The sequence below is a fragment of the Oreochromis niloticus genome, linkage group LG10, assembly GCF_001858045.2.
Source record: "Oreochromis niloticus isolate F11D_XX linkage group LG10, O_niloticus_UMD_NMBU, whole genome shotgun sequence".
NCBI classification, from domain to species: Eukaryota; Metazoa; Chordata; class Actinopteri; order Cichliformes; family Cichlidae; genus Oreochromis; species Oreochromis niloticus.
This window is the reverse complement of record NC_031975.2, coordinates 7,962,889-7,982,795: the sequence shown is the minus strand read 5'-3', so window position 1 is coordinate 7,982,795 and position 19,907 is coordinate 7,962,889. Positions and strand designations below refer to the sequence as shown.

General features: G+C 40.7%; 1 protein-coding gene across 8 annotated transcripts in view; it reads right to left on the bottom strand.

The window, feature by feature from the left end:
• Window positions 1–19,907, bottom strand: part of robo1 (roundabout, axon guidance receptor, homolog 1 (Drosophila)) — a 93,316-nt gene that overhangs the window by 4,309 nt on the left and 69,100 nt on the right. For 5 of the 8 annotated variants that reach the window (XM_025910935.1, XM_025910931.1, XM_025910936.1 and 2 more), the window contains 23 exons: window positions 16,985–17,105; window positions 15,402–15,540; window positions 15,160–15,290; window positions 12,743–12,751; window positions 12,381–12,505; window positions 12,107–12,278; window positions 8,872–9,077; window positions 8,699–8,780; window positions 8,446–8,614; window positions 8,163–8,329; window positions 7,944–8,065; window positions 7,043–7,277; window positions 6,788–6,909; window positions 6,422–6,593; window positions 5,892–6,089; window positions 5,188–5,214; window positions 4,602–4,641; window positions 4,257–4,411; window positions 3,748–4,107; window positions 3,530–3,649; window positions 3,304–3,439; window positions 752–904; window positions 214–659 (listed from right to left, as the gene is read on the bottom strand). In XM_025910935.1, coding sequence (XP_025766720.1) covers window positions 214–659; window positions 752–904; window positions 3,304–3,439; window positions 3,530–3,649; window positions 3,748–4,107; window positions 4,257–4,411; window positions 4,602–4,641; window positions 5,188–5,214; window positions 5,892–6,089; window positions 6,422–6,593; window positions 6,788–6,909; window positions 7,043–7,277; window positions 7,944–8,065; window positions 8,163–8,329; window positions 8,446–8,614; window positions 8,699–8,780; window positions 8,872–9,077; window positions 12,107–12,278; window positions 12,381–12,505; window positions 12,743–12,751; window positions 15,160–15,290; window positions 15,402–15,540; window positions 16,985–17,105 — 3,607 coding nt within the window. The remainder of the gene's footprint in view (window positions 1–213; window positions 660–751; window positions 905–3,303; window positions 3,440–3,529; window positions 3,650–3,747; window positions 4,108–4,256; window positions 4,412–4,601; window positions 4,642–5,187; window positions 5,215–5,891; window positions 6,090–6,421; window positions 6,594–6,787; window positions 6,910–7,042; window positions 7,278–7,943; window positions 8,066–8,162; window positions 8,330–8,445; window positions 8,615–8,698; window positions 8,781–8,871; window positions 9,078–12,106; window positions 12,279–12,380; window positions 12,506–12,742; window positions 12,752–15,159; window positions 15,291–15,401; window positions 15,541–16,984; window positions 17,106–19,907) is intronic. The other 3 variants (XM_025910932.1, XM_025910933.1, XM_025910934.1) reach the window with 3 other exon arrangements.

Below are 19,907 nucleotides of genomic sequence, written 5' to 3'. Positions count from 1 at the left end.
CTCTAAAAATGAGGTGCTACATATAAAAGTAAAATACTTTTATTAAACCACATGAATTGCACGTTGACACACATACACATATATACCAGATTACTTTTCATTTGAATAAGCCAGAGATTGCTGCCACTCCTCCTCAGCTGTATGGCTAGTATGTGTGTCTTAATCCAAATACTTATGGACTGAACTGTATTAGTTCCCCATATGCTTCCTCACCTGACTCCTCTGGGTATCTGCACATGCGCAGGCCAACAATATCCCGCGATGAGGCTACTGCCTGGTTGAAATCTCCATCTGTAAAGAAGGATCCTTCTGAAGTGCTGACCACACTGGACCTGCCTGATGAGATGTTGTCCTCAGATGCTGAGCCCCAGCTGTTAACCATAGACCCTGTGACTGATCTGTCCAGATCTCCAGTGCTGGAGGCTGGGGTCTGGTCCAGTCCGTGCAGCAGCTGCTTGTGTGGGGACTGGTGGTGCAGCTGGTGTTTGTGCTTCTCGTGGTTCTGGTCGTGGCTGTAATGACTTTCAGTGAGCTCTGCATCTGTTTCCTCCTCCAAATCCTCATCATTCTCTTCCTGTCCATCAGTATCCATGCAGAGGGGAATTGAGCTGTAGGTATGTGTTGGGGAAAGAGGGCGAGGGTTGCTTGTGACGTGTTGACTGTAAAATGAATTTAAAAATCTGTCAAATTCTGTCATGACAATAGTTTTATTTTAATAAATGTAAACATGTTGAATTCAGTCATGGGTTACCTGAGATGTTCTGCTGGATTGTGTAGGCCATTAGTCAGGTCTCCCTGTGATGCTGTGATAGGTGGGTGATTATAAGATACTTCAGTAGAGGATGAGACTGGCCCTCTAACTGGTGGAGTTGGACAGCCTTCAGTTCTCTCTTCTGGATTAAAACTGATAAAAAAGAATAGCTGACATAATCTAATGGCTAAAGAAGTCCAACCATTTGCCACAGTCCTGACATATTAGTCACAATTCATTAGATATTAATGCAAAACCCTCAGTGCACCATCAACACATTCTATCAAAGAAAAATACAGAACATACAGAAGTGAACTAAAAGCACAATTTAATTGCCCAATTGTGACAGATTAAATTATCCACAGCAGCTATGGGTGCCTTAAGGTCCTTGAGCAAACCAGTGGTTTGCAAAATGCATGGCAACTTTTTTTCATTAAACATTTCATAAAGTAATTCCAGTTATATAATCCTGCTCTAATAGTAAACTGACTGTCAGACAATGCCATAAATGTGAATATTGTAATTGGTTTGGCTATTACAATGAGACCGTGTTTTGACAACCGGTTTAAGGATGTTCTCAGCATATCTCCAATTAGAGATGTATGCTTATAATAACTGTATCATTATATTTTTTATCAGTCAGTATAACCTGATGAGCTACAGTTGCCTAATGAGCATCATACCATGCTACAGTTGTAGTTTTACACATTTCGACATATTATTTTTACCTTGTTTTTTTGTTCTTTGTTTATTTTCCTGGGCCAGGGGGTGGGGGATCAGTGAAGAATAACTAAAAGTAATAATATTTTTGCACAAAGTGCATGTTTTCTAGCAGTTTGAAATGCACTACTTTATGTAAGGCTGTGGTCAGACGTTTACATCCACTCACCACTCAATTTGGGGCTTTTTAATGATTTCTTTAAGGTGTTCTTTTCCAAGGGCATATGTGTGTAACATACATTTTTTTACGTTTTAAAACAAAAAAACAAGATTTTTTTTTTGCACAAATTTGAATATATTTTGGATTTTTTTCTAATCTAATCCACACTGGGCCTTATCCACAGGGGACAAAATTTTGAAATGTATACATTTACGCATTTAATAAACTGTGCTAAAGGTTTTAGAATGTCTTTTAACTAGCCCAGGCGTACTAACTTTTTGTTAGTGATCTTGTTGACTTCAACCCATAGTTTCTCTTTGCCGTATTATAAACAATTTGTCTGAGAGCACTCATTGGATTGACCAGTATTTAGAACAATGGGAAAGTCAAAGGACTTTAGTGAAGATCTAAGAAGGAGAGAACTGTTGAGTTCAAGTTGGACCTTGGAACCATTTCTAATAAACAGCAGATTTCCAGATTATCAGTTTAAACAACTGTATGTAAGTACTAGTTATTCGATGTGTCACCACTTTGCCAAGGGTCTGGAAGAAGGGTCAAACTCTCACACTAAGATGTGAGTAAATAGGTTAGGATGTTAGGAAGAATACAGGAACCACCAAGGCTCAAGCTTGCTATGAACAGGAAACTACTGGAACACCAGCATCACTGCCCACAAATGGTCTGAGAAAAAAACACCCACTCCAGAATCAGCACATTTAAGCTTGGCTGAACTTTATAGTTGTGAACTTGGAAAAGCCATATGGCTTGTGGAGAAATGTTTTATAGTCAGATGAGACATAGATTGAGTTATTTGCCAACAAGAACAAGAGTTATGTTTGGAGAAATAAAGGTGAGGCTTTCAAACCTAAGAACACTGTACAAGCTGCACAGCATGGTGGTGGTGACGTCATGCTCAAGGGCTGTTTTGAACCCAGTGGTAGTAGTACATTGCACAAAGTGAATGGAATAATGACGAAAGAGGACTACCTCTATATTTTTCAGCTTTACCTCAACTCAACAGATAGATGACTTGAACTTGGGCAAAGTTGGGTGTTCCAACACGACAATGATCCCAAATACACTTTAAAACTGGTTTTGGAGTGGATAAAGTAGGTTATAATTAAACTTCTGGAATGGTTTTTCCAAAGCCCCAACCTCGACTATGCTTAAAAGCTGGGCCTGATCAGGAAGCCTATCAATTTAAATGAACTCTACCAATTCTTTGAAAGAGAATGGTCAAAAAGAGTGGTCAAATATCCATCTAGAATGATGCAAAAAGCTTGTTGGTGGTTTTTCAAAATCATCTGGCTGAGGGCAAATTGCTAAGGGACATTTAACCAAATATTAATTTGGATGTATGTATAAATCTGACCCTGTAAATATACTCTTGTCCTTGTGTGGATTACAGAAAAACCCAAAATGAATTTAAATTTGTAAAGCTAATTCTTGTTTTCTTTAGTCGTTAAAGATGTATGATGTACTTCCACCTTGGAAAAAGAACAGTTAAAAGAAAGATATTGTTAAAATCCCCAAATTACCATTGCATTCATGCCTATGATGAGTGTATGTAAACTTCTAATTGCTTCTATATTGCTTTTGGCAACTGAAGGTGATATGCTAATCTGTCTATCAGCATGTGCTGTGTAGAAATACAAGTATCTTTTCCTCCTACCTTCTTTCCATGGGAAGGCTATATTCATCACAGTCCCAGGCATTAGCATGAGGAGGAGATAGGGCTTCTCCCCAGGTTACTGCATTATGTTTTGGGATCTTTGGGACCCGTATTCCCTTCTTTTGATTTTGACTCCCTGAGAAATGAAAAATAAACATCAAGATAAACAAAGTCCTGCAGTTTGCCTCATTAATATTAAACAGTACAGACTAGTTGTTGGCCTCACCTGAGGTGCTGTTGCTGCCTCTGTCTGAACTGTGGTGTGAGCCACCTGTGCTGTGATCTCGGGTCTGGTTGTAGGGGATAGCTTTAGGATGAATCATTCCTTCTCCTCCTTGCAAATGATCTGAAGACAAAGCAGCAGGAAAAAATGTACCTATATTTCTTTCTTTCTTTTTTTTTTTATAAAAATAGTGTAAAACATATCAAGTTGGTCTTCCCTACCATTACTTTTTTGTTCAGTCAAGTTGTATTGCATCTGTGCTGCCATCTCCTTTGGTATTGGAGGCAAATTGGGGGGCTGCTTCCAGCAGGGTATATCCAGAGGCTCTGCTATTGAGCCGCCAGAGGCTGCCTTATTCTTAATGCTGGCCTGAATGAGCTGTGTGGTGGCATATGGAATAGGCTCATATGTGGCTGTTGAATCCCCTCCTGGACTTGCATAGCACAAGTTGGAGTTGTTGAATGTTTTAATCTCATTGAGTTTGTTGGAGAGATTCACATCACTGTATATGGCTGTCTCAGACCCAAGCTGTCCCTCCTGTTTGTTTTCTGGGTGGTTTCCATAGTTGGCTATGCAGTCGGCTGAGTACGTGAAACAAAGCAGCACATGAGCATGCAAGAACACAAATTTTAGCACAGCTACAAGGTGTATGATTTTTATTACTTGAGCAATATGTATCTAAGCTTCTAACAGAGCCAAATTAAGTGTGAGTCTGTGAGACTGCACTCACCTGGTCGGCTGTATGTTGTCATGTTACTGTCACTAGTGCCATTGCCATTATTGCAGCAGTTGATGCTACAGTCCTTATGATTGGCACATGCATTTGGCCAACTGTCTGGCAGCCACAGCTGGTTTAGGGGTTCACCCATGCTGAGAAGGCCAGGTCTGCAACAAGGAGGATCACAGAAACGTCAATCACAACCTGCCACCTTCATAAATGAGTAATGAGTGAGCATGGACTGGATGCCTTACAGCACATTTAAAGCAAGAAGACACCTCCCCCTAGTGGTTCCACTGTGCAAGTGCATTTCTTTTATTAATTTTTATTCAACACAAAGGGACAAAAATACCTCACCTGCCAGCACTGCATACTGATTCTCCTCTTTGATATGCAACTGCAAAGAGAAAGAGGAAAACATTCAGCCTTGATGAGCTGTCAAAAAGATGAAGCGCTAAAGGCAGAAAAAAACATGAAAGAAGTCTAAGCAAAAAAAGAAAAAGAAAAATTAAAGCAAAAAGTCTACATGCTTCTATCCATGGGGTGTATAGTTTGACTGTCTGGTTTAATTTGCATGAAGACAACACAAATAATTGTCTGTTCCTTTACACATCTCAGCACAACACAACTTCACAAATGATTTAGTAACACTTGTTCAGTTTCTCCACCAGTAAAATATCTTATACAAGATTAATATTTTAAAAATGTTAAACAAATGAACCTAACCTGAGCCAATGCATTTGGTCCAATGGGACAAGTACATTGTTGCTATGTGTCCATACAACATATATTTCTCTTTATTGTTCTGTCAAATGTCAAACTGTTTCCACTTTTAGATTGCAATTAAGTACAGATGGTTGGGATGTTTATATGAATAAACATATCCAATCATTTGCCACATAAAATCTAACATGTATTAGCAGCTAAAGCACATAGTACATACCTGTAGGTGTAAAGGTGAATGATGGAACTGAAGGAACAAACAAGAAAAATCAGTTTTACTTTTTTGTAACTTAGTTACTTTAGTATCTAAATTATTAGATACTACCATAGTAAGTTATAGCATTGCAGACCTTTGTATGCAACCTCTGCTGTGTGATGGGCATCTCCTCATGTAAAAGTTTAGGTGTACAAGTATTTTAATAACCACATGCCACCTGTGTTAGTGCTGCCTCCGACACAAGTGCCCAGGAGAAGGTTAATAAGGGTGATAGGCGACCCAGGAGACAGGGAAGAAATAACAGCAATATTGTAGCACACATGGTAATGGCAGTTTGACAGGCCTGTGGCTCCAAGAACTGTGCTATGTTGAGGAAATGGCACTCTACAAATAAGCAATTAAAGGTCAGCCTTTGAATGTCTGCATAGCTGCAAATGCAAATTTGTTTCTGAAGTCTTTGTGTCAAAGAAAGATTAGACTGGACTGTTTTTCACCATTTGATGTGATCTGTTTATCAGCCACAGAAAATATTCCTTAATATCACTGAAATGACAATTGATGATCAGTGTGGTGGCAACATGTCATGGCTTGATCCCTTCTACAGTCCTAACAGTCTTCAAATGTTGGCACATTTGGCCCATATAGATGTGAACATTTATATTTACATCTACCACTGTACAGTAAGGACATAGGAAAAAGGCACACACCCTTGCGGATGCCAGTGTATGTGCTGCTGAGGCCGCTTCTTTTCTTGCGGTGACGGTACAGCCACACGCTGAAAATCATAAGAACCAACCAGCAGGTGGCGCCAATGCCAGCGATAAATGCGGGCTGCTTCACCACATCTGAGATCTGAGACAATGTGTCTCTTTCCTCGCTGATATCCATCATCTGGCCTGCAGAGTCTGAGCAGTAAAAACAAAAGGAGAAGGTTCAAACATATATTGCCACACATACATATGTACAGAAAATGCAGAAAGTATAACTGAACCCTTCAGTATGTTAAAAAAAAAATGTTAATGGGCCCAAAGAGAGAAAGGCATTGCTTAAACATAAAAAATGTGAATCTAACCATGAACAGATTAAGAACAGCATTATGCTCCATTCAGATTTTTCACTGAACACACAAAGGAGGCTCTGATCAACTGCATTTGGAGGTTTTCTCTAAAACATTCTGTTGCTGTGTTCAGAGCTGTGGCTTTCTAATTTTAACACTGCATTTTGGCAGAACATTTACCTAACTGGAAGAAAGCAACGTCACTCTGTACTCCAGGTCCAGCACCATTGCTAGCTGCAACCACCACACTGTAGCGAATCCCCGGTGCCAGACTGGAAATGAGCACGGAGAAGGTGGAGCCATCCACTGACTGGTTTACATGGTAGCGACTCTCATTACCCAGGCACCAGATCTGTCGAGAAGAAGGTGAGGAGAAGATGAGAGGGCAGTGATTGCCCGAGGGACACACTGAGCAACACAAGAGGCACCTTCAGTCTTACAGAGTTACAATTTACATTTTAGGTGCAATACACAGACTCAGAAGGACAAGTACAGGAGTGAGTGAGCGATAGCTTTCTTTGTTTTTTTTTTTGTTTTTTTAATAACCTTGTATTCCTGAATGAGTCCAGCCTCTTCTGCATTTGGAGGAGGTTTCCAGGAAACGAGGATGGCAGTGCCATTGGCCTCAGTCGTTGTGACCGTGACTCCCTGGGGTGCTCTACTCGGGGCTAAGACAAAGAAGCACACAGTTAATAATGGAGACATTAACAGAGTCTCTGATATTGTATGATGATCATGTACAATGATATGAAAAATCACTGTCTCTTTGGCATTTATAGATAGTCTAAGACAAAACTTCACCTTCTTCCAGTGTCCTGACCACCTTCACCTCACTTTCAGTTCCCTGGAACTCGTCAAAGAAGGGACGCACTTTGAACTCGTAGATGGATCCCTTCTTGAGCTGACTGATCACCACCCCGTCCTCAAGTGGAGCACGTAACTCCTGGACAATCCACTGCCCGTCTGGTTGGCCATGCTCAGCAGACGCCCTGTAGAGAACCTTGTAACCCTGGATGTACGGGGACTGCTGCTCAACCTAACAGAGATAAAAACACGCTGTTTAGATGTCAGACCACATGACAACGAGACTCTTTTTGAACACCGGAAACTAAACAAATTCAATTCAAAGGCTCACAATAATATTCGCATGTGAGATAAACATCTACCAGTTTTAACAGATCTGTTAAAACTCAGTTAATTCAATTTTCCTTTAGGGTGATGCATTTTATCATTTTATCATCTGTGAATTCTCACTGTAAATCTCAACATGAAGTCATTTATGGTTTCCATTCAGTAAGGTTCTGGTTAAAATTAAGCCAGCATAGGACTCAGCACTTTCCATTTGAACCACAGTATTACGAAATGGGATGCTTTAAGATTTTTGTGGAGGCATCCACACAGAAAAAATGCAACAGACATTCTTATGTGCTTGGAACAAATTGGCAGTGTAGCAGACCAATAAATTTGCATCTCCGTGCTGTGCTTTATTCTCTGCTAATAAATGCTGGGAAACTGGGCAGTCTAGATTCACAGTCAAGAATCCCTAAAATAAAAGTTTTGCCAGCACCAATAATCTTTATTTTAAAATCCTGACCCCTTGGTTTTCATATCATTTGTTAAATCTGTCCACATGTAAAAAAAAAAAAAAAAGTGCATTTTTTTCCTGTAGTTACATTAACTACAAGCCAGTCGGTTCGCTTACCGTCCACTGCACTCTGACAGCGGAAGACGAAAGGACAGTTGGCGTGCGCAGGTGGATAACAACATCTGCCAGTTCTCTCTGGATGTGACGATGATCCACTCCCTGCATAGTGGCAGTGCTGTCTGTGTGTACCAAAAGGACAGGAGCATAAAATTTCAGTGTGTTTGTGGCTAAGCTGGCATTTAAAAGCTTAAAAACTAATGGAAAATCCACACTGACCCTGTGTTCTGATGGAGTCAGAGATTGGACTGGGGTCACTCAGGCCATAAGAATTCACTGCTCTGACCAGAAAGAGGTATACAGTTCCAGGCTTCAGGTTTCTCAGGACAAAGGTCTGCGCCTTCACATGCTCTGCCAGGGTCACCCATCTGCTGCCTAATGTGTAACTGCAGAGAGTGGCCAAAAATGACAGCACACAAACACAGGGAATATTTTGTCAAGCTTGATCCATGTTAAACAGAATGACTTCGTTAAAACATGTTTGACCCTGCAAATCTCTAACCTGAATGCCTCAATCAGGTAAGAGGTGGGTGGTGCAACGCCACTGGGGCCAGATTTCCATGATAGAGTGACAGAGGTACGGCTGATGTCAGTCACCTCAGGTTTAGATGGAGCACTGGGAATCAAGCTAGGGTCTGTGGGATGACCAGACTGGACAACAACTCCAAACTCTGCCAGTGAGACAGCAACAAAATCATGCAAAAGTTAACCCAGCAGGACTTTGGCAAAAATTTCTGTATATGCGAATAGCCTACCTTCAACTTGCAAGTACGCTGTCCGGGAAGCCTCTCCATTGGAATTAGAAGCAATGCAGGTATAGAAACCTGTATCTCCCAGCTAAGGATAGAAGATACAGAGGAGGCAGACATTGACAAGTGGCCTTGGCTCAGTGCAGGTTCTTAGTAAGTGCTGTATTACAATCTCCTACCTTAGCATAGTGAATCTTCAGCAATCCTGTTTCTGTTAGCGACATACGCGAGTCCACAGGAGACACCACCACACCATCTTTCTTCCAGTGAACGGCAGGCGTTGGAGTGCCAACACTTTGGCAACCCAGGGTTACTGTGCTGTCTACAGAAACAGTCTGATTGACTGGACCCTGTCTAATGACAGGAGGAGGGTGGTCTGACCCAGCTAGGAAGGAAAAATGGAAAAGTGAATGACTAAACCACAAAATGACATGTATTAATTATAGACATGTCTCATTGGGAATACACAGTGCTGTCAGTGTCAAAACAGCATGTGATGTAAAAACTTTTGAAAAAACAGAAGTAACACGGTTTAAAAAAAAAGAATGGCAATAAAATACAACAAAATAAATACATACAAATATTTTGCTTGCAACTTGTGAGAATGAATAAACACATGCAAATAATTTGGTGAAAAAACCGTCTAGGAATTTGTTTAAAGAATTAAATTGCTATATTTAATGCATGTTCAGTTTTACAGTTTTTTATAACACATCAATATATGTGAACAGTGTCTTGATAGTAAATTATAAATATATATATATATATATATGGGCAGTGGCTAGGGGACAAGTGAGATCTTAGCTGGCATTTTTCCCCCTCCAACCCTTTTCTGCATTTTCCTCTCTACAACAGTGTCATTGCCAGTGGTATATTACAGAATTTGAGATTAGAAATTCATTTTCATAAAATGTTAAAGTTATAAAGAGAGAGAGAAAAATAAAAATAAGAACTGAGAATAGTTGAGAAAATGAAGGCCTGGGAAAAAAACCAAAACAAAAGACAGATAAGATGTGGAAGATATTGAGAGGTAAATTGGTAAAGAGGGAGAACAATAAGCTTAGGTGGCTGCGCAGGCAGTGGAGGAAAAAGAAATCAACTTTTCCCCTCCAGCGGAGAGCAACTAATCGTTCATTGGGTTGTAGGTACTGCTGGAGCCGGATCCAATCATGTCGGCAAAGCCCAACTAATAACAGTCTAACTTAGATAACAGACTCTCTCGCTCTCTTACATTTTAAAAAAAACCCTGGATGGGGCAGGGGCTCTAGATAAAAAATAAAAAAATAAAAACTCCAAAAAAGGTGATGGAAGCGTGCCTTGAAAACTGCCAGAGGTAATGTGAACCAGTTATTACCATACAAATGCACTACTCTAAATGGGGATGAGAGGAGTGTGGAAGGATGGATAGAATTTAGGGGAGGGGAGAGTGGAGAGAAAAAAATGTGCAAGTGAGAGTGTAGAGCTGTGCAGACTGCTGGAAAAAATGCTAAAAACACCCATGAACAGCCCACCTCCTTTTTACTGAATAGACTCTCACTTTCATACCGAGGTGGCTGCAGGACACATTATCGGTATGGGCAGCAGACTGTCCACGACAACTGACAGAGCTGCACTGATCAACTCAATTTGTAGATGCATTACCAGTCTGTTCAAAACTGAAGCAATTATTTTCTTTAATGTATTTACGTACATAGAACTCACACAGACGTATGAGTAGTTATTCATCACCACACAGGTGCACAATTACTTGTGTCTGCAATTACTTTTGTAGGCCTCCGAGCACATTCAAATTGCTTTTTAAAGCAATCAGCATAGTTATTTCATCATGTACAGTTTGGATGAGAGTCCCTCAGATTTCTATGAAAACATATACTGAACTCAAAATACAGAGTACAATAAATCAGTCTGTGCTGTGTTGTGATAAGGCAAACTAATGATTAATGATGATCAGTGCAGCCATCTTTATTTAGACTATTTACTGCACCATTGCAGGTTAGGAAATGTTTCTTTAAGAGAAGATTTATATAGTGTTGTGCAAAAGTCTTGAGTCAAAAAACATTTCTTTATATGTTGCTGGGAAAACCGGAAACACATGAAGCAATTTATTGAAACGTGCAAACGTACATGGAACAAACAGTTTGTACAGTTTGTACAATTCTAATGAGCTAAAATATTTGACATGAGTACCTTTAGTCTTTAACACAGCCTGAACTCTCTTAGGCAAGCTTTCTTGTAATGTCTTTAAGTAGAGTCTTTACCTTACAATTTAACACATCTTACGATGACTGTTAGGATCTATGAGCTCTTTTTCTTTGGATGAGAAAAAGCTCTTATTTGGATACTGCCTGCCTTTTGTTTTGTTCATTGCCAAGACAATCCCAAGTACTTCTATCCAGGTATGCTTTTGTTTGCATTGGCAGTGTGTTTGGTATCATTGTCTTGCTGAAAAATGAAGCTGCTGCCAATCAGACACTGTCCATATGGTTTTGCATGGTGGATCAAAATCTGATGGCACATATTCTGCATAAGTACATCCATTTTGACAGGATACTTAAACCGCGACAGAGCCTCCACCATGTTTTACAGATGGCTGTAAGCGCTTCCTGTTGTACCTCTCCTGAGCACCTCCTTCAAATTTGGATTCATCATTGCATCTGTTGCCTCTGATTTTTAGTATGGTTCTCGTGTAATTTGGCATATCTCAGCCTCTTCTCCCTGTTTCCTTTCCTTAAGAACGGCTTGTTGACAGCTACCATTCCACTGAGATCATTTCTGGTGAGGCTTCATCCAAAAGTAGACAGATCCGCTGAAGAGCTAGATGCATCTTTTAGGTCCAGTGTCAGGTCTTTGCTGGATTTTCCCCCCATTGTGAAAGGATCTGACTTACAGATACTGTTGCTTGAGTTAACAACAAATAAATAAAAATAACCAAATAAGCGTTAATCTGAAAATATAAAACTACTGTGGAAAAGCAGCCAAAGTCAAAAAAGAAAAAACTACTGCTACTACAACTACTGCAGAGGTACTCCTCAAAACCACTTTAAAAAATTATAAGAAATTCTGGCCCCTTGGAAGTAAATATAAAGAACTGAGGACTGGCTCAAAACTTTTGCACAGCGCTGTAAGTACAGACACTCTTTATAGACAGTCACCGCAGAAACCAACTATTCTGAGCCCAACATGTGAACAATATCTCATAAAATCCCTCTCCTGACAGAAGCCAAGGCAAACCACCACACCCATATTACTGCCGTCTGCAGCCAAAATAAAACTGTAGTTTAATTTACCTGCTCAACAAAACAAGACTGCTGCCACAAAGTAGTCCACTTAGCCAAAAGACAAAAGAATGAAACTTCAAAAGAGCTACATAAAAGTCCCCTCCTCTGCCCTCCATCTCCACTTCCTTTTACTCACAGTCTGTAACCTCCAGCAGCGCTTTGGTAATAACGCTGCCAGCGATGTTAAGAGCCTGGCAGCTATAAAAGCCGCCATCAGTACGTTGAACATTGGTAATGGTCAAACTGCCCATCTGGGAGACGGACAGCCGGCTAAAGGGCTGCGGTGGCTGGTAGGAGAAGAGAAGACTCTAGAGGGGAGATGAAGATCAGAGTTAGATAGCCATTCATTTTCTTTATTTACACTGTGCAGTGATTTAGTAGTGTGATGACAGACTAAGGGTCAGTCTCACCTCACTGCCCTCCCTCTGCCAGAAAATAGCAGGCTGTGGGTTGCCAGTAGCCTCACATTGGAAGGTGACCGTCCTGCCCACTGCCACCACCTGGTTCCTGGGGCGAATGGCAAAAGCCGGGGGCACTGCAGAAGAAGAGAGGTCCTAATTACCTGTCAGCATTACACATTTGTATCATTCTCAGCATTATAACATTAGTGTGTGTGTGAGAAAAGCTTTACATATTTTATTCATTTACCCACACATAACATGAATTACATACTGTAGTGGTGGATGGAATTACAGTGAAGATAGGACAGTGACAGGGACTCATGAGTTCTTGTTGCTGTCTGATGGTGGATGAGGGATGGACGACAACTTACCAGTATTGACTACAAGGAAAAAAGACACACAAAAAAGCAGTGCAATGAATAATCAGGGTGAATACACACAATGCACACACAATTGCAATGATGCAGGGACAGTTTTAAAATATTTTTTTTTCCTACAGTTCATGTAAGGGTTATGAAACTGTAGGCACTTGGTCAGATATGCAAGACATCCAAAATAAACTGTCAAAGAGATGCTTTGTTATTATTCTGCTTCACCTTGTGGTTGTTCTCTATCTCTTTCCCTTCCTCTCTCTGTCTCTCCATGGCTGGTTTGTGTATTTCTGTGGCTGTTCATGAGCTTGCAATCATTTAGTTTCTCTCTAGTTCACATCAGGTGTCCAAAGTTACACTTTCTCCCTGTTAGTGCCCTATAAGAGACGACCTGCTTTACTTTAGGAAATGCTCTGTCTGCTTTATGTGATGATGCTGTGTGGGTAGAGCGTGCAGACAGAAGAACACCTTGCTTGCTGTGATTTCACCAGACTGTAATACAAGCTATTTTCACACTGCAAAATAATGCAATAGTGGACATCATATGGACACATGATAGGTTGAGGACTATTTAATGTCTGATTGGACTGTTTCTGACATTTGCGCTAATATGCAGAAAAGCTGAAGTGCATGTGTGAAAGCTAGTTGTTTAATATCTTTTACTGATTTCATTGTTGGTCACTTTAAATGAAAAGATCTCACTTAGGAACTCATTGGCCCCTTCGGTACCCTGCACTGTGCACACTAGGCCAATTCAGTAATCCTTCCAGTTATTCTTCATCATTGTGGTTAGTAGCATTTCAAAACTGTTATTTCTCTTCTATTTTTATGAAGTGTGATGTATGATGTATTGACCATTTTTTAAAATATAATTAGTGTTCTCAATGAGCACAGCTAAGTGACACAGGTTACCCCCCCACAACGTCTCCTTAAAGAAATGGAAGAAAAGCACAGTTGTTAAAGAATAAAGCAGGCTGTCTATCCCCAGTTACGTGCAGCAGACTTATTGGCTGTGACGTGTGAAAAACACATGTAATTGCCGGTTTGAGTCAGAGCCAGCCAGCCTAGAGGCATAGTTTAACAGAAGTACAATTGGTTAATGAGGACATAAAACTCATAAAGGGTGAGATGCGGATGAAGCATTGTGTCTGGATAGAGGGGAAAAGTAGGAGCTACTGGGACCTCAGCTGTAAAATTTCCACACTAACAAACATGCATTTGTAGATGGGAAAAACTGGAAATCTTAAGATGTCAAAGCTAGATTTATAGTGCAATGAATTGCTTGCTAACCAGCTGCTTTTGGAACTACAGTGCTACACTGCTGTGGAGACTGTGGTAAAGCGTGGCTTAAGCACCCTCTCTATAAATAGCCATATCTATCCACATCTCTAGAGTTGAGCGAGAGAGAGAGAAAAGTAGAGAGAGGTAATACAGGCAGAATAAATACATATTAATTTAGTAAGTCCAGAACAATGTCATACTTGGAACTTGTGCAAAATTATTATGACTAAGCTCCTTGGCTTACTACAACTGTTTATAATGGCAATTGTTTAATATCAACCAAATGTTCTAGGTCAGTAAAAACGATTCTGTGGTTAGGGCTGTGACTATGATTTGAGCTATACAGAGGTTAGGCTTTTTTTTTCTTCTTTTTTAATATGAAACATGCATTCACTAAGATAACTATCTGTTTAATCTAGTAATACAACATCAAATGCTGTATTCCTGGTCTTTTCTATTGTCTGCCAAATTTAGCTATGCCCCCCCGATGCTCATTTTCTCAGGTTTTTGGAGGAGGAGGAAGACAATGTAATTGGAACCATGTCAGTCCTCAGCATGTAACCAGCTCATCTTTAATTAAGTCCTACTGTCTTTGCAGTATATGTCACCAACTGCTTCTCTGTATGTGTATATTTATGCGTACTGGTTTGCATGTGCAACCATGAGAGATATCTCACTGCCTATTTCCTGTCGCTGATTTAAGAACTTAAGGGTGTCATTGTGGCATTACAGCTTAGGCCAAATTAATTTAGCTCCTGTAGTCACGTACATTTTCTTCTGATGCTCATTTTAGTTTGCACAAACAAACTTTTATTATGTCTTCTTAGCTGTTGTTATATGACCCTCAGGCCTTAAGACAAACGCACACTAGAAAACACTTCTTTGGTACAAGAAGGCACAATGACGAAAGCGTGGTCATGCTGAACGCCCAGGCAATGTAAAAGTCATTTCTTGGTAAATTTGTGACACTATGACACAGGATTAGGTCTCCTGTTAGGAACAACTCTTAGGCAAACACTTCTCATCCATTAAAATGAAACCTGAGGCCTTGTAAAAAAAATATGTGGACTGCATATACATGAGAAGAAGGTGCTTTGATTGTAGAGCATTAAGTGTGAAGGCTGGGTTGTACTGACCATGTACAGTGAGCGTGGCAGACGCTTCAGACTTCCCAACCATGTTCTCCACCACACATGTATAAGAGCCTTCGTCTGCAGAGGTCACTTGGCGAACAATCAAGGTATGGTCCTCTAGGATTTCAAATCTGCCGGCAGGACAGACATGCACACACACACACATGCCCAAGAGATGAAAGAACAAGTGGAAACACCATGTTTGCATGGTCAGTTACTGAATGTAGAGGGTTTTTGTGTGTTACCTGCCCTTAGGCAGGTCAGAATCATCTCTCCTCCAGCGGACAGTGGGAACAGGGTCTCCTTGGACAACACAGCTGAACTCCACACTCTCTTCTGCCAGCACCACTACACTGCTGGGTCGTTTCACAAAGGTCGGACGCTCTATAGGGCAGCACAGCAGTAAGAGGGACAAACATCATTACAGGATCAAATTTATTGTGTTTGTGCGTGCCACCTACAGTGGGCTCAGAAAGTATAAGATTGCATTGAAAAGCTGATAAAAATGGAAAGAAGTCTTGTGTCATATCAAATCCTTTGAAGCAGGGATCAGACGACACTCAGACTGATTTAATCTACTCATCAAAGGCTCGCTCAAGTAAATCAACTCGCTGCAATTGTTCGCCTGTTATAAATATGGCTGAGAGTTTATTACTGAGTACCCTGTGTGGGAAACAGCGTGTTCGAACAGCTGAAGAAGTCAGAAGTCAGATTGTTATTCTAACCAAAGAGGAGCTTCCTCTGCATCATATCATGGCTGGACTGAGGACTATGCACACCAACAGAACATCAATACATTAAGTTTTGCAAAAGTTAAAAAATGGAAAGCAACTTGTCTGAGATACAGAAAGCAGGACTACAACCAGCAAAAGTTCTGTGAAATGTTCTGTTTCATGGCAGTCACAGAGAATGAGTAGCTGTCTACAAAACACTGGGGAAAAGATCAAATGCTTGTGCAGTGCGATTCATATTACAGCAGAATAATGGGATCTAATGCATGTTATGGCTTCTCAAGGCCTATTGTAGTAGAAGACCATGAAATGCTGGCTGTCATGAACTTTCTTCCAAAGTCATCTGATTTTAACCCCTCTGAACAAGCTGAAAAAGTCCTTCACATTAATGACTTTTTCAAATCATTTGAGGTACATTTGAGTTTTGAACAAACTTTTATAATCAGCACTTTATTTTTCAGTGGTTCAACCGTTCACCCAAATAAGGATAAATTATTATTTGCTGGGATGAAAAAAATACAATAAAATCAGGTTTGACATGACTGTGAAACATAAAGAAATTCTATAGATAATCATATATTTATCTCCATAAGCCATTTATTTTGGTACAGACCGGAAAACAGCATATGTTAATATGCTTCTGCATTCAGCGGGATTTTCCACATTTATTTGACAGGCTCTTTGAGCCACTACATTGTATTTTTGCAACCTGAACCAAGGCCATCTAACGATGTGGTACAGATAAGAGCTCTACTCTAATGGAAAGTGTTGGGAAAATAAGTGGGGGATTGAGAATAGAGGCTAGAAGCAGGAGGCGGCAGTAGAAGAAGCACAGTACCATAGGGAGCTCTTATATTGAAAGGTTATAACATTAGATGTAGCACTGTTAGATGTTCAGTGCATGTTCAGCGGGGAAATTTGCTAAAGCTGGTAGACTGGGTGGTAGAGCTGCATAATCAAAATAATTAATGGGTTATTATACCCCAGTGAAAAAACCCTTATACAGTGGACTGGCAAGGCACTGAGAACTGGAAGTACTTAGACTAAGTGAAGTACTGCAACATTGTGAAATGCAATCAAAAAGCTGCATATTTTACCAAGCACCGTGAGTTCGGCAATCTCACTCTCCCTCTCTCCCACCATGTTGGTTCCAACGCAGATGTATTTCCCTGCATCACTCTTCCTAGTGTTGGTGATCATTAGTTTGCCACTCCGAATCTAAAAGACAACAGAAAAAAAATCAATATTTGCACAGCTGTATTTGTGGAGGATCTCGCCATCTGTATGTGTACCGTGTTCGTGAATTACTAACAGAGTATCACATCCATAAAGCGTGTAATAATCTGGCTGCTATTTGTGTATTCTGTGATAAAATATGCCTCAGCTCAAGTTTTCTTTGTGACATGTTTATTTGAAAGTATGATTCCATCTTTTGCATCGTCACATCTTTGACTGTCCTTCGTTTAAAAAGAAGTGCATGGTGTTGTGTAAGCCTGTGTGCATCGATCTGGCTCTCTATTGCTTAGGAATAGAATTTTCACTGCCTTTCAAGCTGCACAGAAGGTCACCCATTATGAAATTACATAATTCATATCTAGCACTACATGAGAACCCTGGGAACAAAGGGACTGCCTCTTTGTAGAGACGCTCCTTAGATGTTCTGTCAGCCTACTTTGCCTTTCCCAAACTTTTCTCTAAGCATATCGGCAAACACACACACACACACCTACACACACACACACACACACACACACACACACACACACACAGGCACACCCACACATACAACAAAAAGATGGCAGATATATTCCACTCATGTTTATTTTTTTGGCATTTCTTCTTTATTTGGTAGATGTAGTCGAGATAGAGAGCAGAGGCATGAAAGAGAAAGAAAGAATGACATGCAGCAAAGGGCCCACCCTACATTCAAACCCAAGGCTCTGCAGAAAAGGACTCGGGCTCAATGAGAAATCCGCGATCTACCAGGTAAGCTACTGGGGTGGCCCACTGCTTTCAGCCTTTTCTGTCCACCACACGCCTCCACACACCATTTCTTTGAGGTACTTTGAATGTGAGATCCTCTACTGATAGTATGCAGCAGCTTAGTGTTAGAGGTGACAGCAGAGCAGTAGTGAGTAGATGAGAAACTGGAGAAGGGAAACATGCTGACCTCCAAACAAACACAAAGCCATTCTCTGCAACCAGACATGTGAAACCAGGCATCAACTTCAATTAAACTCTCAGCCCAGTTATTATGCTCTTAGATTGCTTCTTCCCTGCTCACACTGGGCCATGGAATCAAACTATTCATGCATTCTTGCTAGGGACACGGCATACACTACAGCGCTGCCATTTCTTAACAGAGTTCAGAGGTCAAGGCTGCCTACAGAGCTGCGTCCATTGAGTAATTCAGCAACATGCCAGACAGCACCTGGCTCCGTAGGAACTCTCAACTCTCCAGCTTACAGATGGAATACATCATTAAATCGCTGCTGCAGGGATAAAACCAGCAGCCTTTCATTTATTAGTCAGCCTCCTCCAGGCTAACCTTCCACCACAAACGGCTCACACTGTCCACCAAATAAATAAAAAAATAAATAAATAAAAAGACCAAGAGTGGCCTAAGAGTGGATACCATTTCAAATCTGTTGTAAATCATGCGGTTTTAAGAGGAAGACTTAATAAATTGCGGGGTGACTTGTGGTTGTGTGTACTTGAGATGCACATTGCCAACCACTGGTAATCACAGGGGGCACGTGGGGGAATTTGGGAAGTAGTATTGCAGATTCAGCCATTCCTGTCAGTATTCACTGGATTAGGGTTGGATGTTTGGAGTTACATTATAGCCACTAAAATAAAACGTTCTGTACTTCACTGAAAACATAATGCAATGGGGGTGTTTAAGCTGCTGTGAATGATTCATGAATAACCCATCCATCCAGTCATTTTCTTAACTGCTTATCCAGTTCAGGGTGACACACACATATACCACAGGCTCTTTTTCAAACTAGTGCAATGTCAGTTAAAAGATTTCTTATTTGGTCTTGTTTCTCTTTCTACATGTTTCCATTTCAGAGAGTTTACTGACTTTGGCTGATTGAGATTACCTAAATCCTGGAGAAAGGGTTTTGCGAGTTACCCCTTGCTGCAAGTCTCTCTCGAGGGTTGCTAAAGATGATCTAACCATTGCCACTGGCTAATGTTATACTTATGCTCTGCAACTTTTTTTCTGTTTACTGCACTTGTAACTTTAGCAGCTGATTAAAGAGTAGACTGAGAGCTTTTTTATTTCCTCGACTGACCGCTCCTCATTTTTAGCAAAAATTCCACTGCAAAGAAATGAAAATGTGGTTTGTGAGTCCTCCATCTCGGACACTGAAACCTCAGCTTTTCTTCCTCTTGTGCCTCGGTGTCTTCTATTTCCTTTTTACATAGTCTTAGATACCCTGAGGGAAAACACATTAGCTGCCTTAGTGTGATGTGTATGCATTTTCCTGCAATGAAGACACTCAGCTTTTTAATTAAAATCCATAAAATCGAATCCAACTGTTAACTCACAACTTGATCTGCATATCACTATTAATAACTGACAGCTAAAGGCCACAAGGGAAACACTCAAAAGGATTTAAAGTAGCCATGAATCACTTGTGGTAGACTCCTTTGGTCTTTGTACAGTAAGTAATGTCTTTGAGAGAACACTCATGGCAAAGACACATTTCCATATAGAAAAGATGATCAGGGAGGACGAAGCCAGGCACGTAGCAAGTACAAAGGGAAAAGCAGCCTTTGTATTTCCCTCAGAGGAGCCTCCCCCTTGGCTCTGATCCTTTCCTCTTCTTAAATCAGAGATAGCTGCTCTGTCCATCACAGTCCCCCAGAGATGCTCTACCTGTCACTCCACACTAACATGAGCTTTGAATCTCCTGCGTGTTCCTGGGAGCATGGAAGAGAAGATTCAAATAAACAAATCAGCTCTCTCACACAGACACACACACATGCACGCACACAGCTATCTGAGTT